General features: G+C 46.5%; 1 protein-coding gene across 11 annotated transcripts in view; it reads left to right on the plus strand.

The window, feature by feature from the left end:
- Window positions 1-16,182, plus strand: part of VPS13D (vacuolar protein sorting 13 homolog D) — a 115,019-nt gene extending 98,837 nt beyond the window's left edge. For all 11 annotated transcript variants that reach the window (XM_081923360.1, XM_081923359.1, XM_081923355.1 and 8 more), the window contains 3 exons: window positions 10,117-10,248; window positions 13,980-14,220; window positions 14,932-16,182. In XM_081923360.1, coding sequence (XP_081779486.1) covers window positions 10,117-10,248; window positions 13,980-14,220; window positions 14,932-15,063 — 505 coding nt within the window. In that variant the 3' untranslated portion in view covers window positions 15,064-16,182. The remainder of the gene's footprint in view (window positions 1-10,116; window positions 10,249-13,979; window positions 14,221-14,931) is intronic.
- The last annotated feature ends 206 nt before the right edge of the window (window positions 16,183-16,388 follow it).

A 16,388-nucleotide genomic window follows, 5' to 3' on the forward strand; every position in this document is an offset into this window, starting at 1 on the left:
GAAGCTGGCATAGACGTGACTTGTTGGCCTCCATTGGTGTTCGTCCAAAAAGAGATGTGGGGGAAGGCTAAATACATAACCTGTTTTCAGTGGCATGAAGCGGTCTACTGGTGGCTACTGAGTGTTAGTTTTAAGGCCAAGAGGCCCAGGTTTAAACGGGAGCCATGAAGCTCAGTGGATGAACTTGATCCACTTTCTGACCATCCCTCAACTTCATCAACCCGGAGAGGTACTTGCAGTTTAGAATGGGCAGGGGAAGAACCGCCCCCACCACCCTCAATTTAAAAAGCAGTCATTTTTTCAACATCCGCCGGTTCACCTGGGAGCGCAGGCGCTTTTGCTGTATTTTTGGCGTCCGCTCCCAAAGTAGCTGGATACCAGCGTGCAGCCGGGTCCCATCACTTCCTTGTGGACACTGCCGCCGTTTCCCTCCAGGTATGCTGTGTTGCGGAAGGATGGCGGTGCGTGCTGCCTGAAATTTGGCCTTTTGTCGCGGGGAGTGGTGTGTGTGTGTGTTGTGCTTGCTGCCGAGCCGTGAGCCTCGGTGGTGCCGGAGCCCGGGGCCTGCTGGGACGGGGTTTACACTTGAGCTGTCCTTTTGCCCTTCCCCTGAACTCTCTTCATTTCAGTCATGAGCAAACAGTCAGTGCCTGAACTAACAACCCTGCAGTTCTCCAAAGCACGTCTCGCTTACAGTACCAAACAAAGGGAGGCCCGCGTGGGCCGGCCCAAGCCGAGGAATGCGGCTTCAGGGTTCTGCTCCATAAATTTAGCCAGCACGACAAAAAAAAAGGGGGGGAGATAATCTGAACCTTCGTGATGATCTGAAAAGGGGGTGGGGGCGGGGAGGAGGTTTGCGTCCCATTGATTGCGGTCTGGCGCGATGCCAGGCCCCGGGCCTGACCGACAGTTGAACCATATCGTTAAGGCGTGTAATACTGCTCGAGTTTTGTACGGCAGCCAATGAGTACATATCCAAAGGGCAAAAGTTTAGAAGGAGTTGAGGCTGTCCTATTTAACCCTCTCACACTGCATGTAATGTATACGGGCTCCTGCTAAGGAACAGCTACGTTGCCTTTTTTAAAAAGGAAAAGTGGGGGGAGAGTAAACGTGCAATTGTTTTTACTTCCGAGTCTGGTTCGTAAAGCGAAGCTGACTTCAGGGAACAATGCCGGATTGATGCCTCACATCCCCTGCCCCAGTTTGGCACTCTAGAGAAGGGGCCATCCATGGTTTGTATGTTTGTCATTGTGCATCAGGAATGGGCCTTGGGATTGAGCACCCTGCACCCTGCAGAAAGTTCTGGGGCGTGCATAATTCCCCCTTGTTTCTTGGACTAGCTGTGTAGGTCTGACAGGAATGTAGTTGGAACTGCAGGCGGGAGCCCGACTCTCTGAATCTGGCCCTTTCTTTCCCAATAAAGCTTGTGAACTTAATTATGACACGGTGTTCTGATATTGGTGATGAGTCAGATGTGAGAGGGGCTGCAGATTTGAATTTGCTTAAAAACACAGTACTTGCATAAAACAGTGCAGGTTCCCACCCCTCCCAACACACACACTTTTTCCATTTGTCACCAAATTTGACATTTTTGCAGAGAGGCCTGTGTGGGGAATTTACATCGGGGAGGGGCGTCTTCTGGAGATTGAGTTTAGAAAGCCAGGGTTCAAAAAGACACAGCTTGTGGAGGTGTCTGATTCTCCAGATTCATTTTTGAAGGTTTTCTTCGAGCTCCTTTGCTTTTCAGATGTCTGTATGCTCTTAAATTGGGGTTCTTTCTCTCTCTCTCTCTCTCTCTCTCTCTCTCTCTCTCGCTGTTGTAGCCTTGAACTCAGTCCCGGATGCTCGTTATCATTTTGTGGCTACTTAATGTATACACACCCTCTTTTACCAGTTTTTTTCACAGCTCCCTCCTTCCCCAAGCAGTAGGAAGTTCCAAGGCCAGTTGCTGCAAGCAGTCCTTTTCTTGTGAGGAGATAGCATTTGCAGCTCACGGCAGTGTGAAAAATCTGCTTGTTTACTAATATACACATTGTATTTGGCGGGTGCAGGGAGGAGAAGTCGCCTTCCAGTGACAATACTAACCAGCTAATCAGCATCAGTTCCTAAGGCCGGCCAGCCAAATCCTTATCCCTCAGGGGCCAAATTGGACCACTGTGTGGGGTTGCCCACCTCTCAGTTACCTGGTGTCACAGTGACATCAGGTGACGGGGTGCTTTGAAGTCCCAGCAGTGGTCACAAAGAGCCCTGCACGGTGCTTTGAAGTGCTGGCAGCCAGCTGAGTCTCTGAGCCTCAAAGCACCAAGCAAGGCTCTTTGCAAGGAGCAGAGGAGGATTGTAAGGAGCCTGGCTCAGCACTTGGTGAGACCACTTTAAGGGTCTCCAATGTGCATTGGCCACTGGGTCTCCATCCCATAAGATGTTTGGTGTGGGGAAGGGGGGGCGTGCTTGGGTAAAAAGCGGTGTGGCAGACCAAGTTGGATCATAATTCGGCCCACAGACCAGAGGTTCCCACTCTTGCCTTAGGGCAAAGCACACATTGGGTCCATTTAGCTCATTTTATTTTATTTTATTATTTATTTTATTGTTAGCTTTGCTGCATTAAATGTGCATTCTGTAGCTGACCTCCTTTGTGATGTTTTATTTTGAATTCTTTAAGATAATATTTTAGTTTCCTGGTAATTATGTTGCTTTGAATGTATACTTTGCATTTGACTTTATTCGCTAATTGTTTTGGATCATTTTTATTTGCTGTTTTAATGTGTTGCAAACAGCTTTGAGATTCTTCAAAATGTAAAGTGGTATAGAAATGTTGTTGTTGTTGTTGTTGTTACAGACTGGTAGAGACCCTCCAGCGTTTTAGGTGGAATCATTTCCCCAAATCCTCTTATCTGGAGATTTCAGGGATTGAACCCGGAGCCTTCGGTATATATAGTGTGTGTTTCACCTCTGAGCTAGTCCTTCCTTGCAAATGACTTGCTGGTCTCCTGTTGCCGCAAGCTTAGCTGAGGCAAAACCCAGAATTTTCCAACTCTGTCGCACATTTCTAGCCACCGAAACCTTTTCTCCATCTCCAGGCCAGTGTGTATAGTTGCGTTTTAAAGAAAGCCATGTGGAAATCTAATTTTGGCTAAATAAAAGCTTTCGTTTGACATTACTGCAGCATACAACAAGCGTGATAGTTCCTCCTAACAATTAGGTAGAAAAACATTCATTACCTGTGCCAGCTACTTTCCAGAATTGTCTGGATCAATGGGGAGTCGTAGCTTGGTTTTTCAATCCAGGTAGGTCCACAAGTTTCCGTGCGCTGCTCTGGTTCGCCAGAAGCAGCTTAGTCATGCTGGCCACATGACCTGGAAGCTGTACGCCGGCTCCCTCGGCCAATAAAGAAAGATGAGTGCCGCAACCCCAGAGTCGGCCATGACTGGACCTAGTGGTCAGGGATCCCCTTTACCTTACCTAGGTCCACAAAGTGCTTTGAGATTGACATACCCATCATAAATAACAACCACTAAAACCCAGGACTAGGGAACCTGTGGCCTTCCTGGATGTTGCTAGACTCCAACTCTCATTCTAGTTCTTAGGGATGATGTCAGTTGTAGTCCAGTAACCCCTGGAGGGCACCAGATTGTCTATCCTAAAGGCATTGTTGTGTTTCTCCCCTCTTGCTCGGGGGCAGGTTCCTGTTTTCTTCTAAAATAGTGTTTTCTCTTGTTAGCTACAAACAGGACTTACAGGCTTCCTACCAGAAAAACGGGTTTTCTTTGTGCAAATCATAAATGCAGGTATTTTCCCAGCCAGCCACCCTTTGCCCCCCACCCTAGGCAGGGTTAAAAGTGTTTGCCTGTTTCTGCGTGTAGCACCTTCCTTTGGAGCCACATAACACACCACCACACTGGAAAAGCAACTGAGATCAAGGTTATTAAAGAGCTTTGCTTTCTTCCTTGCATATAGCCATCTGTACCTTTCCAGCAGCTTCTGTAGAGCTGTATTCTGGTGGTCCATTACTAGGCTTCAGAGAAAAGCCATAATCCAAAAGGAAGGCCATCTTGGTTGTTCATGGATTCTGTTAGGTATTCATTTTATACCCTGCCCGTTAGCCAAAAGGTCTCTTGGAGCCGTTTACAAAAACCAGTCCCTGCCCCACAGGCTCACAGTTTTAAAAAGACATGACACACGAGGAAAAAGGAGGGGGAGGGAGAAGGGGAAAGCAACCTCAGACATAAACCTCTTTCCAGACATAAACAGTTCTTTAAAATTGCAGCCAGTATCTGTGATGGTTCCAGCTGCCATGCCCGCCCTCCCTCCCTCCCTTCCTTCCTTCCTTCCTTCCTTCCTTCCTTCCTTCCTTCCTTCCTTCTTGGACAAGCACATACCCACCAGATCCTGTTGAAGCAAAGAAAGCATAGGACTGCATCTTAAGACTGGGTGAGCGTGACAATGGGATTAAGCGTTTCAATATTTATCCACAGAATTCATCTACAAAGTTTTCATTATCCAAGTTTAAAACTCCTATATTATCCCAATATGCTTTGGATCGTGTAGATGGTGAAAATAAAAAAAGTTGGACTGCGCTCACTCGCCTTTGGGGGAGTAGGTGGGTGGCAGATCCTTCTTCTAGCAGCAGCCACAGAGGCTGCAAAGAGCAAGTTCAGATGGATACAAGCTGTGCATCTGAGCCATGGGCGACCACTAACAGCAACTCCTCTGAAGATACCCAGGATCAGGCAGGGATATAAGGAATCAGTCGCTCCTTAAATAAACACAGGAACCTCGAACTTTGCCCAATAACGTATCAGCAGCCAGAGTTTTCTTGGTCATTGGGACTGAAAAGGAATTTGGATGGAGAGGGACGCAGGTGGCACTGTGGGTTAAAACCACAGAGCCTAGGACTTGCCAATCAGAAGGTTGGCGATTCGAATCCTCGCAACGGGGTAAGCTCCCGTTGCTTGTCCCTGCTACTGCCAACCTAGCAGTTCGAAAGCACATCAAAGTGCAAGTAGATACCACTCCGGCAGTTTCCTTGTGCTGCTCTGGTTCGCCAGAAGCAGCTTAGTCATGCTGGCCACATGACCCGGAAGCTGTATGCCAGCTCCCTCGGCCAATAAAGCGAGATGAGCGCCGCAACCCCAGAGTTGGCCACGACTGGACCTAATGGTCAGGGATCCTTTACCTTTAAGGACAACCTGATGTGTCAAGCCAGTGGACCTTCTAGTCCAGTATCGGTTCTCGCAGTGGCTGACGAGGTGCCCCAGTGGGAAGCCCACAAGCAGGACCAGAACATAGCAGCACTCTCCACCCCCCTTGCGGTTTCCAGCAAACTGGTACTGAGAAGCACACTGCCTCTTGACAGTGGAGGTGGAACATAACCATCAGGGGTACTGGCCATGGATAGATAGCCTGATCAATAGCCGCCCGGGTGCCAAACGTGGTCTTGAACAGTGGCACTCTGTCCCGTGCCGCTCAGCCTCCTGGGGACGCCGTCCTCGGCCTCTCCATTCCTCCATTCAGCGACGCTCTTCCCTGCTGTGATGGGTAGACACGAGGGCATTTCTGCTTTGTGTTGGCTTTTGTGTGCCTATTAAAAGCGAATCAGCAAATGTGTTGAGTGTTGAGAGTTGAGTTTAATGTAACACAGATGTGAGCGCAGAACCGCCATTCATTCTGCTTTTTCGGATCTTCGGCTTTTTGGATTTCATCACTGTGTGGCTTGTTATTTACAGAATGTAACTTGAGACAGTGGAACGAATCGTAGGATTAAAGAAAAAAAAGGAAATTGAGTAGTGTGGAATGTTGCTTGCTGTCCAGACCAAACAGACCAGTTTGCCAAAACACTGATGGCCTGCACCAATTAATGTAATTCATGTTAGCACCAGCAGGACATAATTTAGAAGGCAGTTGACCTTCTTACCATCATGATTAGATTTTTATCATCATCATCATCATCATTACCAGGTTGAGCATCGCAGAATGAAAGAGTAGCAAGGAAGCAGGAATCATGGTATCTTTTGAATGGAGGTGCCTTTGGTCATTGCTTGGGTGGGACAGGTGAAAGTCTTTTGCCCAATGCAAATAGATCTTCCCAAGCTGGGAGGAAAGGTTCTAGTAAGAGCTGTGTCCCCCCTCCGTTGAACAACAAGCGACAAATAATTATAATTATAGCCTACTCTGTTTAGAGCGTCATGTGGCATGTGTGAAGCAGGACTGTTGCAACCAGCCAAGTAAACCCATTGAAATTAAAAGGACACAAGTTTGTCACATACATTAACTTCAGTCGGGCTACTCTTGAGTATCAGATGCAACCCCTTGCCTTAGATTCCCAGGGGGCAGTGCTTCAGCCGCCGCCTGCCCCCCTTGACTCCCGGTACAAGAAAATCACTTTTTCTTTTTGTTTTTAATTTGGCTAATATATGTAGGCTGCTGAATTCAGTTTTCCCAAGTCGCAGGATTTTACTGGCTTTCGGGGACAATACGTCTGGCCCCTTTGTTAATGCATCTATGCACATATGATAGAAGAGACTTGCAAGAAAGAAAGAAAAGCCAAGAGACAGAGTAGGGGGGAACAGCTACAGTAGAGCAGCGGTGGTGGTAATAGAGTTCATAACTCTTACCTTTGAGCTTAGTGCCACGTTTTTTATTTAGCAAAGTGGCACTCTTGAAGAAGACGTGCAAATAGCACTATTGTCCCGTAAATGGAGCCTTTTTTTTTTTTTAAGGGAGTGGGGAACGCATGTTTGATGAAAGAAGGCCTGTGTGCTCCTTAGCCAGGACCCATGTTGCTAAAGGGGATGGGGGCTGCCGAGGTATGAGAGGAGGAAACTAGCCTCTGGAGAAAACATCTGCAAGAAGCCAGTCAGTCTTCTGTACTTTGCCAAGAGGCTTAAGCAGGGAAGAAGAAGAAGAAAAACACCTCCAGTTACAGTGCATGATTTGTTCATCTATTTCTAGATCAAACGTGCAACAGCAGCAGCAGTTCAGTCTGTAGGGGGGGTGGGGGGAACTGGGGAGCACAAATTGTGCAACGAGCGTGGTTGTAGAGTCACGTAGGAGCAGCCCCTGGGTTGCTTCATGCTGGCGGAAGGTAGCGCAGAAAAATAAAGCAGCTCTAGGCACCCACAAACTTCTGCATGAAATCTAGGGAGTGTTAAGTCCAAGGTGGGTGACTTGGTGTGAAGACACCCCAGTGGTTGCCTGCATCTGCCTGCCCCACAGCATTCAGATTGTTGAGCTCTGTTAAGGTTGAAAAGAAAGCAGAATACACTGAGCACAGCCCCTGCCGGGGAGGGGGCAACACCCAAAATGGCATCTACAAGCAAGGAACCCTCTTTCTCCGTTCCGGACATCAAGGCAGTGTCTCTAAACAAAAGCATAGAATGATTATGTGCAAGGAAGTGATACAGTCTCTGGTCTTCATGATAAAATCTGAAATACCTTGCACAAGACACTTGGGTTAGGATTGTGGAGTGAAGATGGAGGAATGTGTGGTCAGAGCCAGAGATTCTCAGTGTGTGAAGTGGGGCTCTTTAAAGAAGATAAAGTTGGTCAGAGGAATGTTGCTTTGCCCCCTGCCATCCTCCAGGACAAGCTCAGACTTAATTCAAGACATCAAATCCTGGACACTTCAAGAAAGGGGCTGTAGCTCGGTGGTGGAGCATTTATGCATGCAGAAATTATTAAATTCAATCCCTTGCACCTCCAGATAGGCCCAATAAAGTCCCAGGGTTTCCCAGACTTGGGTCCCCAGCTGTTTTGGGACTACAACTCCCATCATCCCTAGCTAGCAGGATCAGGGATGATGGGAATTGTAGTCCAAAAACAGCTAGAGACCCAAGTTTGGGAAACCCTAATGTAGACAATATGGAGTTGGATGAACCCTAGGTATAAGGTAGCATTCTGTGTCCTCTGGTCCTTAAAACAAGGAGGATGTATCATGGTTTCCTCACTTTCCTTGGGTTTTATTACCTTCTGCTGAAGTTCTCCCTATGCCTTCGTTATAAGAGCTGCACAACTTAATGAAGGAAAGGGTTTTCTTAGGAGTGATGCCCCAACTAATGGAATGCCCTCCATAAAGAGACGCTTCCAGCACCTTCACTATAATCTTTGATGCAAGGTCAGAAAACTCACACTCTTACTCACCTATTTCATTTCAACTCACTTCAGGGATGTTATCTGTTTCATTGTTGTACTTGAACTGCGATAAAGTTGGCAGTACACCAGTCTGAAATCCTTAATAGGATAAAGGGCGGTATGCAAACATCTAAAACAAATAATAAATGTTTTGACTTACCCGAAATGTGCTGTTGATTCAAGACAGCATGGTCCTGCTGCATGCTCTGTGCAGGGTTGAGAGCTGGAGCTTCTGCCTGCCTGATTTGCTTTCCTGTGTTCCTCACAGAGGCCTTGGTCAAATTCCTGCCTTGGCTGCCCATCTGCAAAATGGGAGTAAGAATCACCTTCTTTACAGGACTCTGTTTACGGTCCGGAGCACCTACAGAGATTGCCGCCGCAGTTTGCAAGTTAATTACATAGGGTTGGCTCCAATGTTATTCCTACTCAGTGTAGATCTGTTTAACTTAACAGATGTGGCTGTCTTAGGTTCATTGATATAAATGGGTCTACTCTGGGCAAACCATACACAGAAGACTATTGTATATGTGTGCATCTATGATCTCCACTTGCAAGGGACGGGTCAGCTGGGAGGGTAGACCAGGTGCTGTTGCAAGGAGCCTAGCAGATATTCATTCGAGCTTTGATGACCTTTTTACTGGCTTTAACATGTCTGTATTGTATTGTTGTGGGTATCAGTCTGTCTCGGGAGACAATGGAGGAGTGCGCCTTTGAGGGTGAGGTCAAACTCTTGGAAGGCTACAGTGTCCGCTGTGGCTGGAGAGACCAATACTGGAGAGACATTATTTTGTTGCAGCTGGTTGTGCTGCTGCAGATGCACCATGGCATTTCTTCTCTCTGCACTCCTAGCTGTCATTCCTTCACCCGTCACTGCTATGGATGCCCTGTGGTTGTCTGCAAAGGATCGCCACGCGGCCGGGTGGATCTCGCCAACCATCACGTCACGTTTGCAGGCGCCCTTGTAACACAGAGTTGGTCTGCCAACAGGCCTGGTGCCTGAAGCCAGTTCGCTGGACCCTGCCATCTTGGTCATGACCAAGCCATCGTAGACATCACTGAGACAGGAGTGTCAACCTGCTGGGAATGTGGGCTTGGGAAAGCGCATCTTTGTTTGAGACTCTGCCCTGCCATGTGATGCCCAAAATACAGTGTGTTTTATTTTGTAAGCTGCTTTGATACTTCTTTCTAAAGCAGTGATGGCCAAACTTGGCCCTCCAGCTGTTTTGGGACTACATCCTATCATCCCTAGCTAACAGGACCAGTGGTCAGAGATGATGGGAATTGTAGTCCCAAACAGCTGGAGGGCCGAGTTTGGCCATCACTGGTGTAAAGTGACTAATAAGTCACCTGTAAATTGTTCTAATCACTGCCAGGGGGAGGTGGGAAATTCTGCTTGTTTATGTACTACAGTGGTCCCTTGGCTTAAGAACTTAATTCGTTCCAGAGGTCCGTTCTTAACCTGAAACTGTTCTTAACCTGAAGCACCACTTTAGCTAATGGGGCCACCCACTGCCGCTGCACCGCCGGAGCACAATTTCTGTTCTCATCCTGAAGCAAAGTTCGTAACCCAAGGTACTATTTCTGGGTTAGTGGAGTCTGTAACCTGAAGCGTATGTAACCTGAAGCATCTGCAACCTGAGGTACCACTGTATATAATTCCCCTTGGGATAGAGTTCCTAAGGGAATTCTTCAGAGAGTTTCCTTACTGAATAGTAGGTAGAAATTTGGTTATTTGCTGATGGATGGGAACAAACATGCTACGTGCAATGTGTCTACGTTGGCCTTGGCAGCCCAGCGGATTAGAAAAAAATTCAGTATGCTGGGGGCCACTTACGCTGAAACGTATCTCAGTGCCTTTCCGTATTATGGCATTTTCATGGTGACTAATGAGTTGCTGTTTTTTCAGCAAATTGAATTTGACTGACTTGCAAATGAAATTATTATTGAAATAATAAGAATAACATTGCCTGTCTTGTTTATGATTGACAGGACGCAAGCGGAAAGAGTGAGGAAGCCGCGGTGCTGCAGGGGCCCACAAGGACTCCTCCCTCGATACTTGGAGAGTCAGGCAGAAGGGCAAGAGGTGCTGTGCAAGCTGACGGAGAACATTCAGGATGAGTTGTAAGCACCAAAGCAGTTTGTCCCTTTGCTCCCCACATTCTCTTTAAATGCCTTCTCGTGTTTTGCAGACCAAGAGGCAGCTCGCTGCAACGCAGTTTTCATTTGCTCTTGTGCGATTCCCATCGGCATTAGGAAATTCCCATGTGGGTTGCATCACCCCCTTGTTGCAACAGCTTTGCCTGCTAGCACATTATTGTTGCCCCTCATTTCCTGAGATGAAAACAGATTTTTTAAAACCAAAACAGGATTCTGTTCTTGTACTCCTTGCCCCACCGCCGCACATGCCTTATCCAATTCATTATATAATCTGGCTGTAGACAATCTAAGAGGTGGGGTATAAATGTAAGCCTCTTTTCATTGCAGCGTCCGCTTAAAGGTTTCAAGCTGAAAGGCAGTAAACGGGAAGGAAGGGCCTGTAAGAGACTGAGCATCGCTTTGCAACTGAGCATGGAAAAATGGGAGCATCTGTCCTCTCCTTTTTAATGCATCTCAACTTGTGCCCTTAAATTGTGGTCTTCTGTGGGATGAAAGCATAGAGAAGAAACTACACACACAACTGAGTGAGCCACAAATCCCTGGAAATGTGATTGCACATGGTTCCATTAAGTTACACACAAAACTGGAAAAGCCTTTCCGGGTAGCCAAGTTCCTGCTCATTCTGTGGTCATATTGCAAGGCTGTACTGGACAGAAAGTATCAAAACACACTCTTTTTTGTCACTACCAGTAGCTAATAAGTTCATAGGAGGCTGAGTGCTGCTCAAATTATTCTTATATCTCTTTTCGAGGATCTTGCAAACAACCCTGAGAGGTTGGACTCCCAACTCCCATCAGCTGCAGCCAGCATGGCCTGTGCTCAAAGCTGAACTCCAGAAACATATGGAAGGCATTATGTCACTTACTCTTAACTGTGGCAGATACTGAACCAAACGGACCATTGGTCTAAGGCAGCTTTCTATGTTCCTGTGACTGGGGATCACCAAGCAAGTTCCATGGCTGAATCAGTCCAACTAGCTCATAGTTGTCTGCGCTGTCTGACAATGACTGTCCAGAGTTTCAGGCATGGATCTCGTCCACAGCTGCCTAGAGATAGGTGCCAGAGGTTGGGCCTGGCACCTTTTTGCATGCTAACTAGGTGCTCTGCCACTGACCTGCAGCCTTTCCCAAGCTTTGTTGTTGTTGTTGTTATCAGCCATAATTTTCATTTTGTCCCCCCACCAGACAAGATAATTGGACTGTCAGCCAGAACCTTCTGAGCCATACCGATGGCTCATTCGCCAGAGCATTTCCCTCTGGTATCTCAGTAACAAAGCCAACACCCATTTGTGGGAAGCCCAGTACAAACTCCGATGTATGCATTCCTCTCCCCCGCCCCCAACGGCCATACACTCCTCACTTGTGATATATATACATACATATATTGCATATATTGTATATTGCGCATATATAGAGAGAGACCCAAACGATCAAACGATTGCATATTTTATCCACAGTTAAATCCATAAAATGGAGGGCTCTAATGCCTTGGTTTACTGTTCTTGCTAAATGTTTCCATTCCACCCCCCCCCCCCCCCCGTCAGCTAGGCCCACTGTTTCACTTCTGGAAAAGGTTGTGTAATTAAATTAGTTCCTTATGTAAAAAAAAAAAGGAGGGGGGAGGTTTGGAGGGGTGCTGCAAGAGTGTAGAGCCATAAGTTCTCCAGAGACATTATCGGCTTCCACTTTGTTCTGTAGATCTGTTGTTTTAGTTTTGGTTTTAATTTTATTTAGAAGGTTGTCGCTTGCATTGCTATGTTGTCGCTGCTGCCGCTGCAGTTGTTGCTGTTTTTTTGTTGTTGTTTTTTAATTGCCAAAATGTAGGGCTTTGGGGAGGGTGGGGTTTTGGAGCAGCACAACAGCCTTCAGGGGTCACCAGAAGGTTTGTCAGTTGATCCTGGAGAGGGGAAAGGCATGTGTCAGCAAGCGAAAATGAACAATGATGTGTGACTCAGGCTTAGAACAAAACAGAGCTCTTGCTACGGATATTCCAGCCAACAACATTGCCAAGGCTCCTCTTGTGCTTACAGGACTCCCTGCCCACGTTGCACCCAATTGCCCATTTTAGCGCAGCTGACAAAAGATTTCCTTGTAACAGGGGAGTTTGCGGTGTTTGGGTGTTTGCTTGTTTTTATGGAGACCAAGGGGTGGCCGTGTTCTTTGTTTTGTTTTCTGCACTTGGCTAGTTACAGCTAATGCTAGAGGAAAGTGCTTTTTAAACACCCCCCAACTTCAAACACTACCATATGCCAGGCATATTGTCCCAGGCCACCTGCTGGTCTCTAAAAGGGCCTTGAGTGAGCCACCCCAGTGTCTGATTTCGAAGCTTCCTTATTATAAGGCTTCCCTGTAGACAAGGTACATGGCTCTCCCTCTTCTATACCTCTCTATATAACTGCAGGCAGAGTAGCGGAAGTTGTTTGCAGCCCCAACTGTGAATGGATGTTCAGCTGTTGTTTGTTTCAGAGTGATAAGCAACCACAGGAAGTTTTCTCTCTTGCATGCCTGAAACACCTAGTCTCCAGAAGGAGTAGCAGTATTCAGAGTTGAATCGCAAACAGCTTGCCCTAGGAGCATGCCCTATATCTTACCAGTCCAGGCATGGTCACAAAACTGGGAATTCCCCTGCTGAGTTCAGGTGACTCTATGTAGCTGGATCCTGTAGCTCAGGAACAGCACCTTCAGGGAAGGCAGTTTTCTAAAGCCACAATCACGCTCTTCCCAAACTCCTGGGAGTCTCGCTGAATCTGTGGTAATGCCACCTCTGTGGAGAGTACGTTGTTTAAAATGTGGGGATAGGTGAGAACGTTTTTACCTTCAGGTTCCTCCACACAATATTTTTTTTCCTTCTCCAATAAGGGCAAAGGCGAAACAAAAGTCCGTCCGGAAATGTGTCGCCGCATGTGAGACTTTGCCATCAGATCTATTGCATAGTTTACTTGGAAGTAAATCCCATTGTTTTCAGCAATACTCACCACAGGTTAGCTGTGCGTAGGATTGCAGCCAGGCTTCTGATCATGGCGTTCATCTGCACAAACTTTCTTGGAAAGGAGCCCTTTCAAACTCGGGAAACTTTCTTCCAAGCGTGTAAGGAAAGAGGGCCTGGAAATAAAATGCATTCAGAAAGTGGTCGTTTTCCGCCTCAAAGGGAAATCATAAAAGATGAACATCTTTCCGGGTTCCACGTGACTCTGCCCCAGTGTATATATGAGGAGTTAAAACATCCTAGCACTCCTGGTCAAAATAAACTTCAGATACAGAAGGCCATAGGAAAGGCAGCCCCCCAACCAACCTTAACAATGTAGGAACCTAAAAGTGCAACAGGGGGACATAATTCATTGGTAGAAGCAGCTGACTCAGTGTTGGATTCAGGATGTACGTTGCATGATTGTCAATAATTATAAATGATTTCCCAAGTGCCAGACACAAGCTGCATACAAGTTGGGACTGGACCCAAGGACGATTTATTCTAGTTCAGGCAGATAATGATTCTCAAGCCACATCTTGCCTCTCTGCCTCGTCTTCTGTCCTGTGATGGTTTTGCGTGAGATTAAAATCCATCTCGGTAGCCAGTGTGCTGTCTGGAATTCTTCTAGCAGCAAACTCATTTGATAGCAGATGTTTGAAACATGAACATCTAGCAAGTGAGACACTGACTTCCTGATTTGATTCGATTTTTCTTTCTTTCTTTTGCAGCTTCATTGCAGCAGAGAACATAGACAGTTATTGCGTTATCATTTCCTCCAAAACGGTTTATTTCCTGAAGAGTGGCGACACGATGGACCGAGAAGCCGTCTTCCTGGAGGTCAAGTATGACGATCTCTACCATTGCCTTATCTCAAAGGACCACGGGAAAGTCTATGTGCAGCTGACAAAGAAAGCTGTCAATTCAAGCAGTGGGGTGTCGATACCTGGCCCATCTCATCAGAAGCCCATGGTAAGGATATTGGTTCATTTACTTTCCTCTTGCATCTGTGCTGTTTATAGACAGACAGACGCGCCCTGAAAATCACCCAAGCCCTCTGTGAGCAGTCCATAAAAACCAGTGAATGCACAAATAACAATGCAGTCAATAAGTCTCCTTGGTACAAACATCATGAACTCAGAACCAGCATAAAATGTGACCCAAGCAGCAGAACAACAAGCTAGAATAAAATAAATATTAAAAAACCAACCTAAAGAAACAGCAAAAAGAGAGAGCAATCTGTGTCCAGATTTAAAAGTGCCAAGTAGACGGCTGAAATTCAAAGGCCGGGGTGGGGAATTGAAATTTTCACCTGGCACTGAAAGAACCATAACTTGGGCACCAGACAAGCCTCTTGGAGGGGATTAATTAATCTCAGGATTCTAGTTAAAAACTTCAAGTTGATCTCACCAGCCTGGTCTGCCTACCACTGTTCCAGATAGAGGGGTTCACCCCAACGCCATCTGCTGTCTCCAGTCACCATTAAGCACAAATGAAGACATGGGTGGTGTACAACCAGCAATATTTTAAGATTTCTTCTTCACGGTGGAATCCTAAGCTTAGTCACCACTGGCTGTGGATTTTTGTCATTTTTACCCAGCAAGGGGAGGGGAGCGGCAGGCTACTTCCAAAGCATAGCTTCCGTTCTCTGTTGACATGAGAAATGTGATTTGTTTTGTGCAGGTCCATGTGACGTCTGAAGCCCACGCGGTGAAGCTGTCTCAAGAAATCAACTATGCAAAGAGCCTTTTCTATGAACAACAGCTTATGTTGAGATCCAGCGAGCACCCAGATCAACTCGAGCTGGACTCCTGACCCTGACGGAACCTCGTGGAGAAGTCGCCTCCGCGCTTGGTGAAAAAGAGCAGGACCAGCGTTTGGGTGTTAGAAAGTGTGTTCTGAGAGCCTAGGAAGCTAAGGCCCTGGAAACAAGAGAGAGTCTCGCCATGGGGGAACTACGAGATCAAAGACGTATTTGACATACATTTAGTTTTAGGGGAAGCCCTGTATTTTCTTACTCTCTCTGTGTGTATATATACCTCTACAGATATATATATATAAATATATATATATATGTATGTATGTACAACTGTGTTTGGTGTAAATAAGAAAGTGCACAGGGTGTTGTGAGGGTGTATAATGGTCTATCTCATGTAAAGAAATTAAAGGAGAAGTTATATTGAGTTTTCTATTGCACTGATTCTGAGCATTTTGAAACAATGCTTTTCCTGTGGAGGTGGTGATGAGGACACCTGGAACACTTTGAGGCTCATATTTTTTGTTTTGTTACAGGTGCTGTGAGTGACCTGCACTAAGCTGGGTTATGGCAGAGTCAGGATGGGGCCTGGCGACGAGGGTGGGGCATGTTCCTTTCCACCATTCAGTGTTTTTGTGTGCTGCTGGCTCCAGAATTATTTGGGTTCATTGTTTGGAAGGGTAGGGGGCTCCAGCAAAATAATGATACCTAGGGTGTTGGCTCTATAAAATAAATCTGGTGAGGTTGTGTGTGTGTGTGTGTGTGTGTGTGTGTGTACTGCAGTGATCCCTGCAGGGAGCCAGAATCTCCTGTTTAAGGGAAACAGGAGACTTGTGTTGTTTTTTAATCATCTGCGTAACTTTTCTTGCATTTTGTGATGTTCACTTTATAAGGCAGTGTTGATGTTTAAACAATAATGCCTCCTTTTATAGTGGGACATTTGCAGAGGAAAGTGATGTTATTGCACACACACGTACGCACACACACAAACGTTCCCCTCTGTTGGCCTTAAGCAGAAAATGGACTCTGACCAGGAAATAACACCAGGTATATAAGACGACTGGAAAGTATCAACTGCCTTTTGGGAGGGGGGGAAAGGAATGGAAGTTTATAAATTTTAATACTGCAGTCCTGTAGTCTTAAATCTGAGGATTAATAAATGCTACTGCTGCTCTCTCCTCTTGTCTCCACATTCTTTGGATGGTGACCATGAATTCCAGGCTGGCTCCCTGCCTCGCAGCTCTGGGAAGGGCTGTCGCTCAGTGAAAAAAGCAAACACTTTCCATACAGACAATCCAAGGTTCAATTCCGGGCCTCTGTGTGTAGATCTGGGAAGAAACTATAGACCAGGGGTCATCACTCTACGTGGGGCTGCCCTTGAGAC

This window comes from Podarcis melisellensis (genome assembly GCF_964234715.1).
Source record: "Podarcis melisellensis genome assembly, chromosome: 8".
NCBI classification, from domain to species: Eukaryota; Metazoa; Chordata; class Lepidosauria; order Squamata; family Lacertidae; genus Podarcis; species Podarcis melisellensis.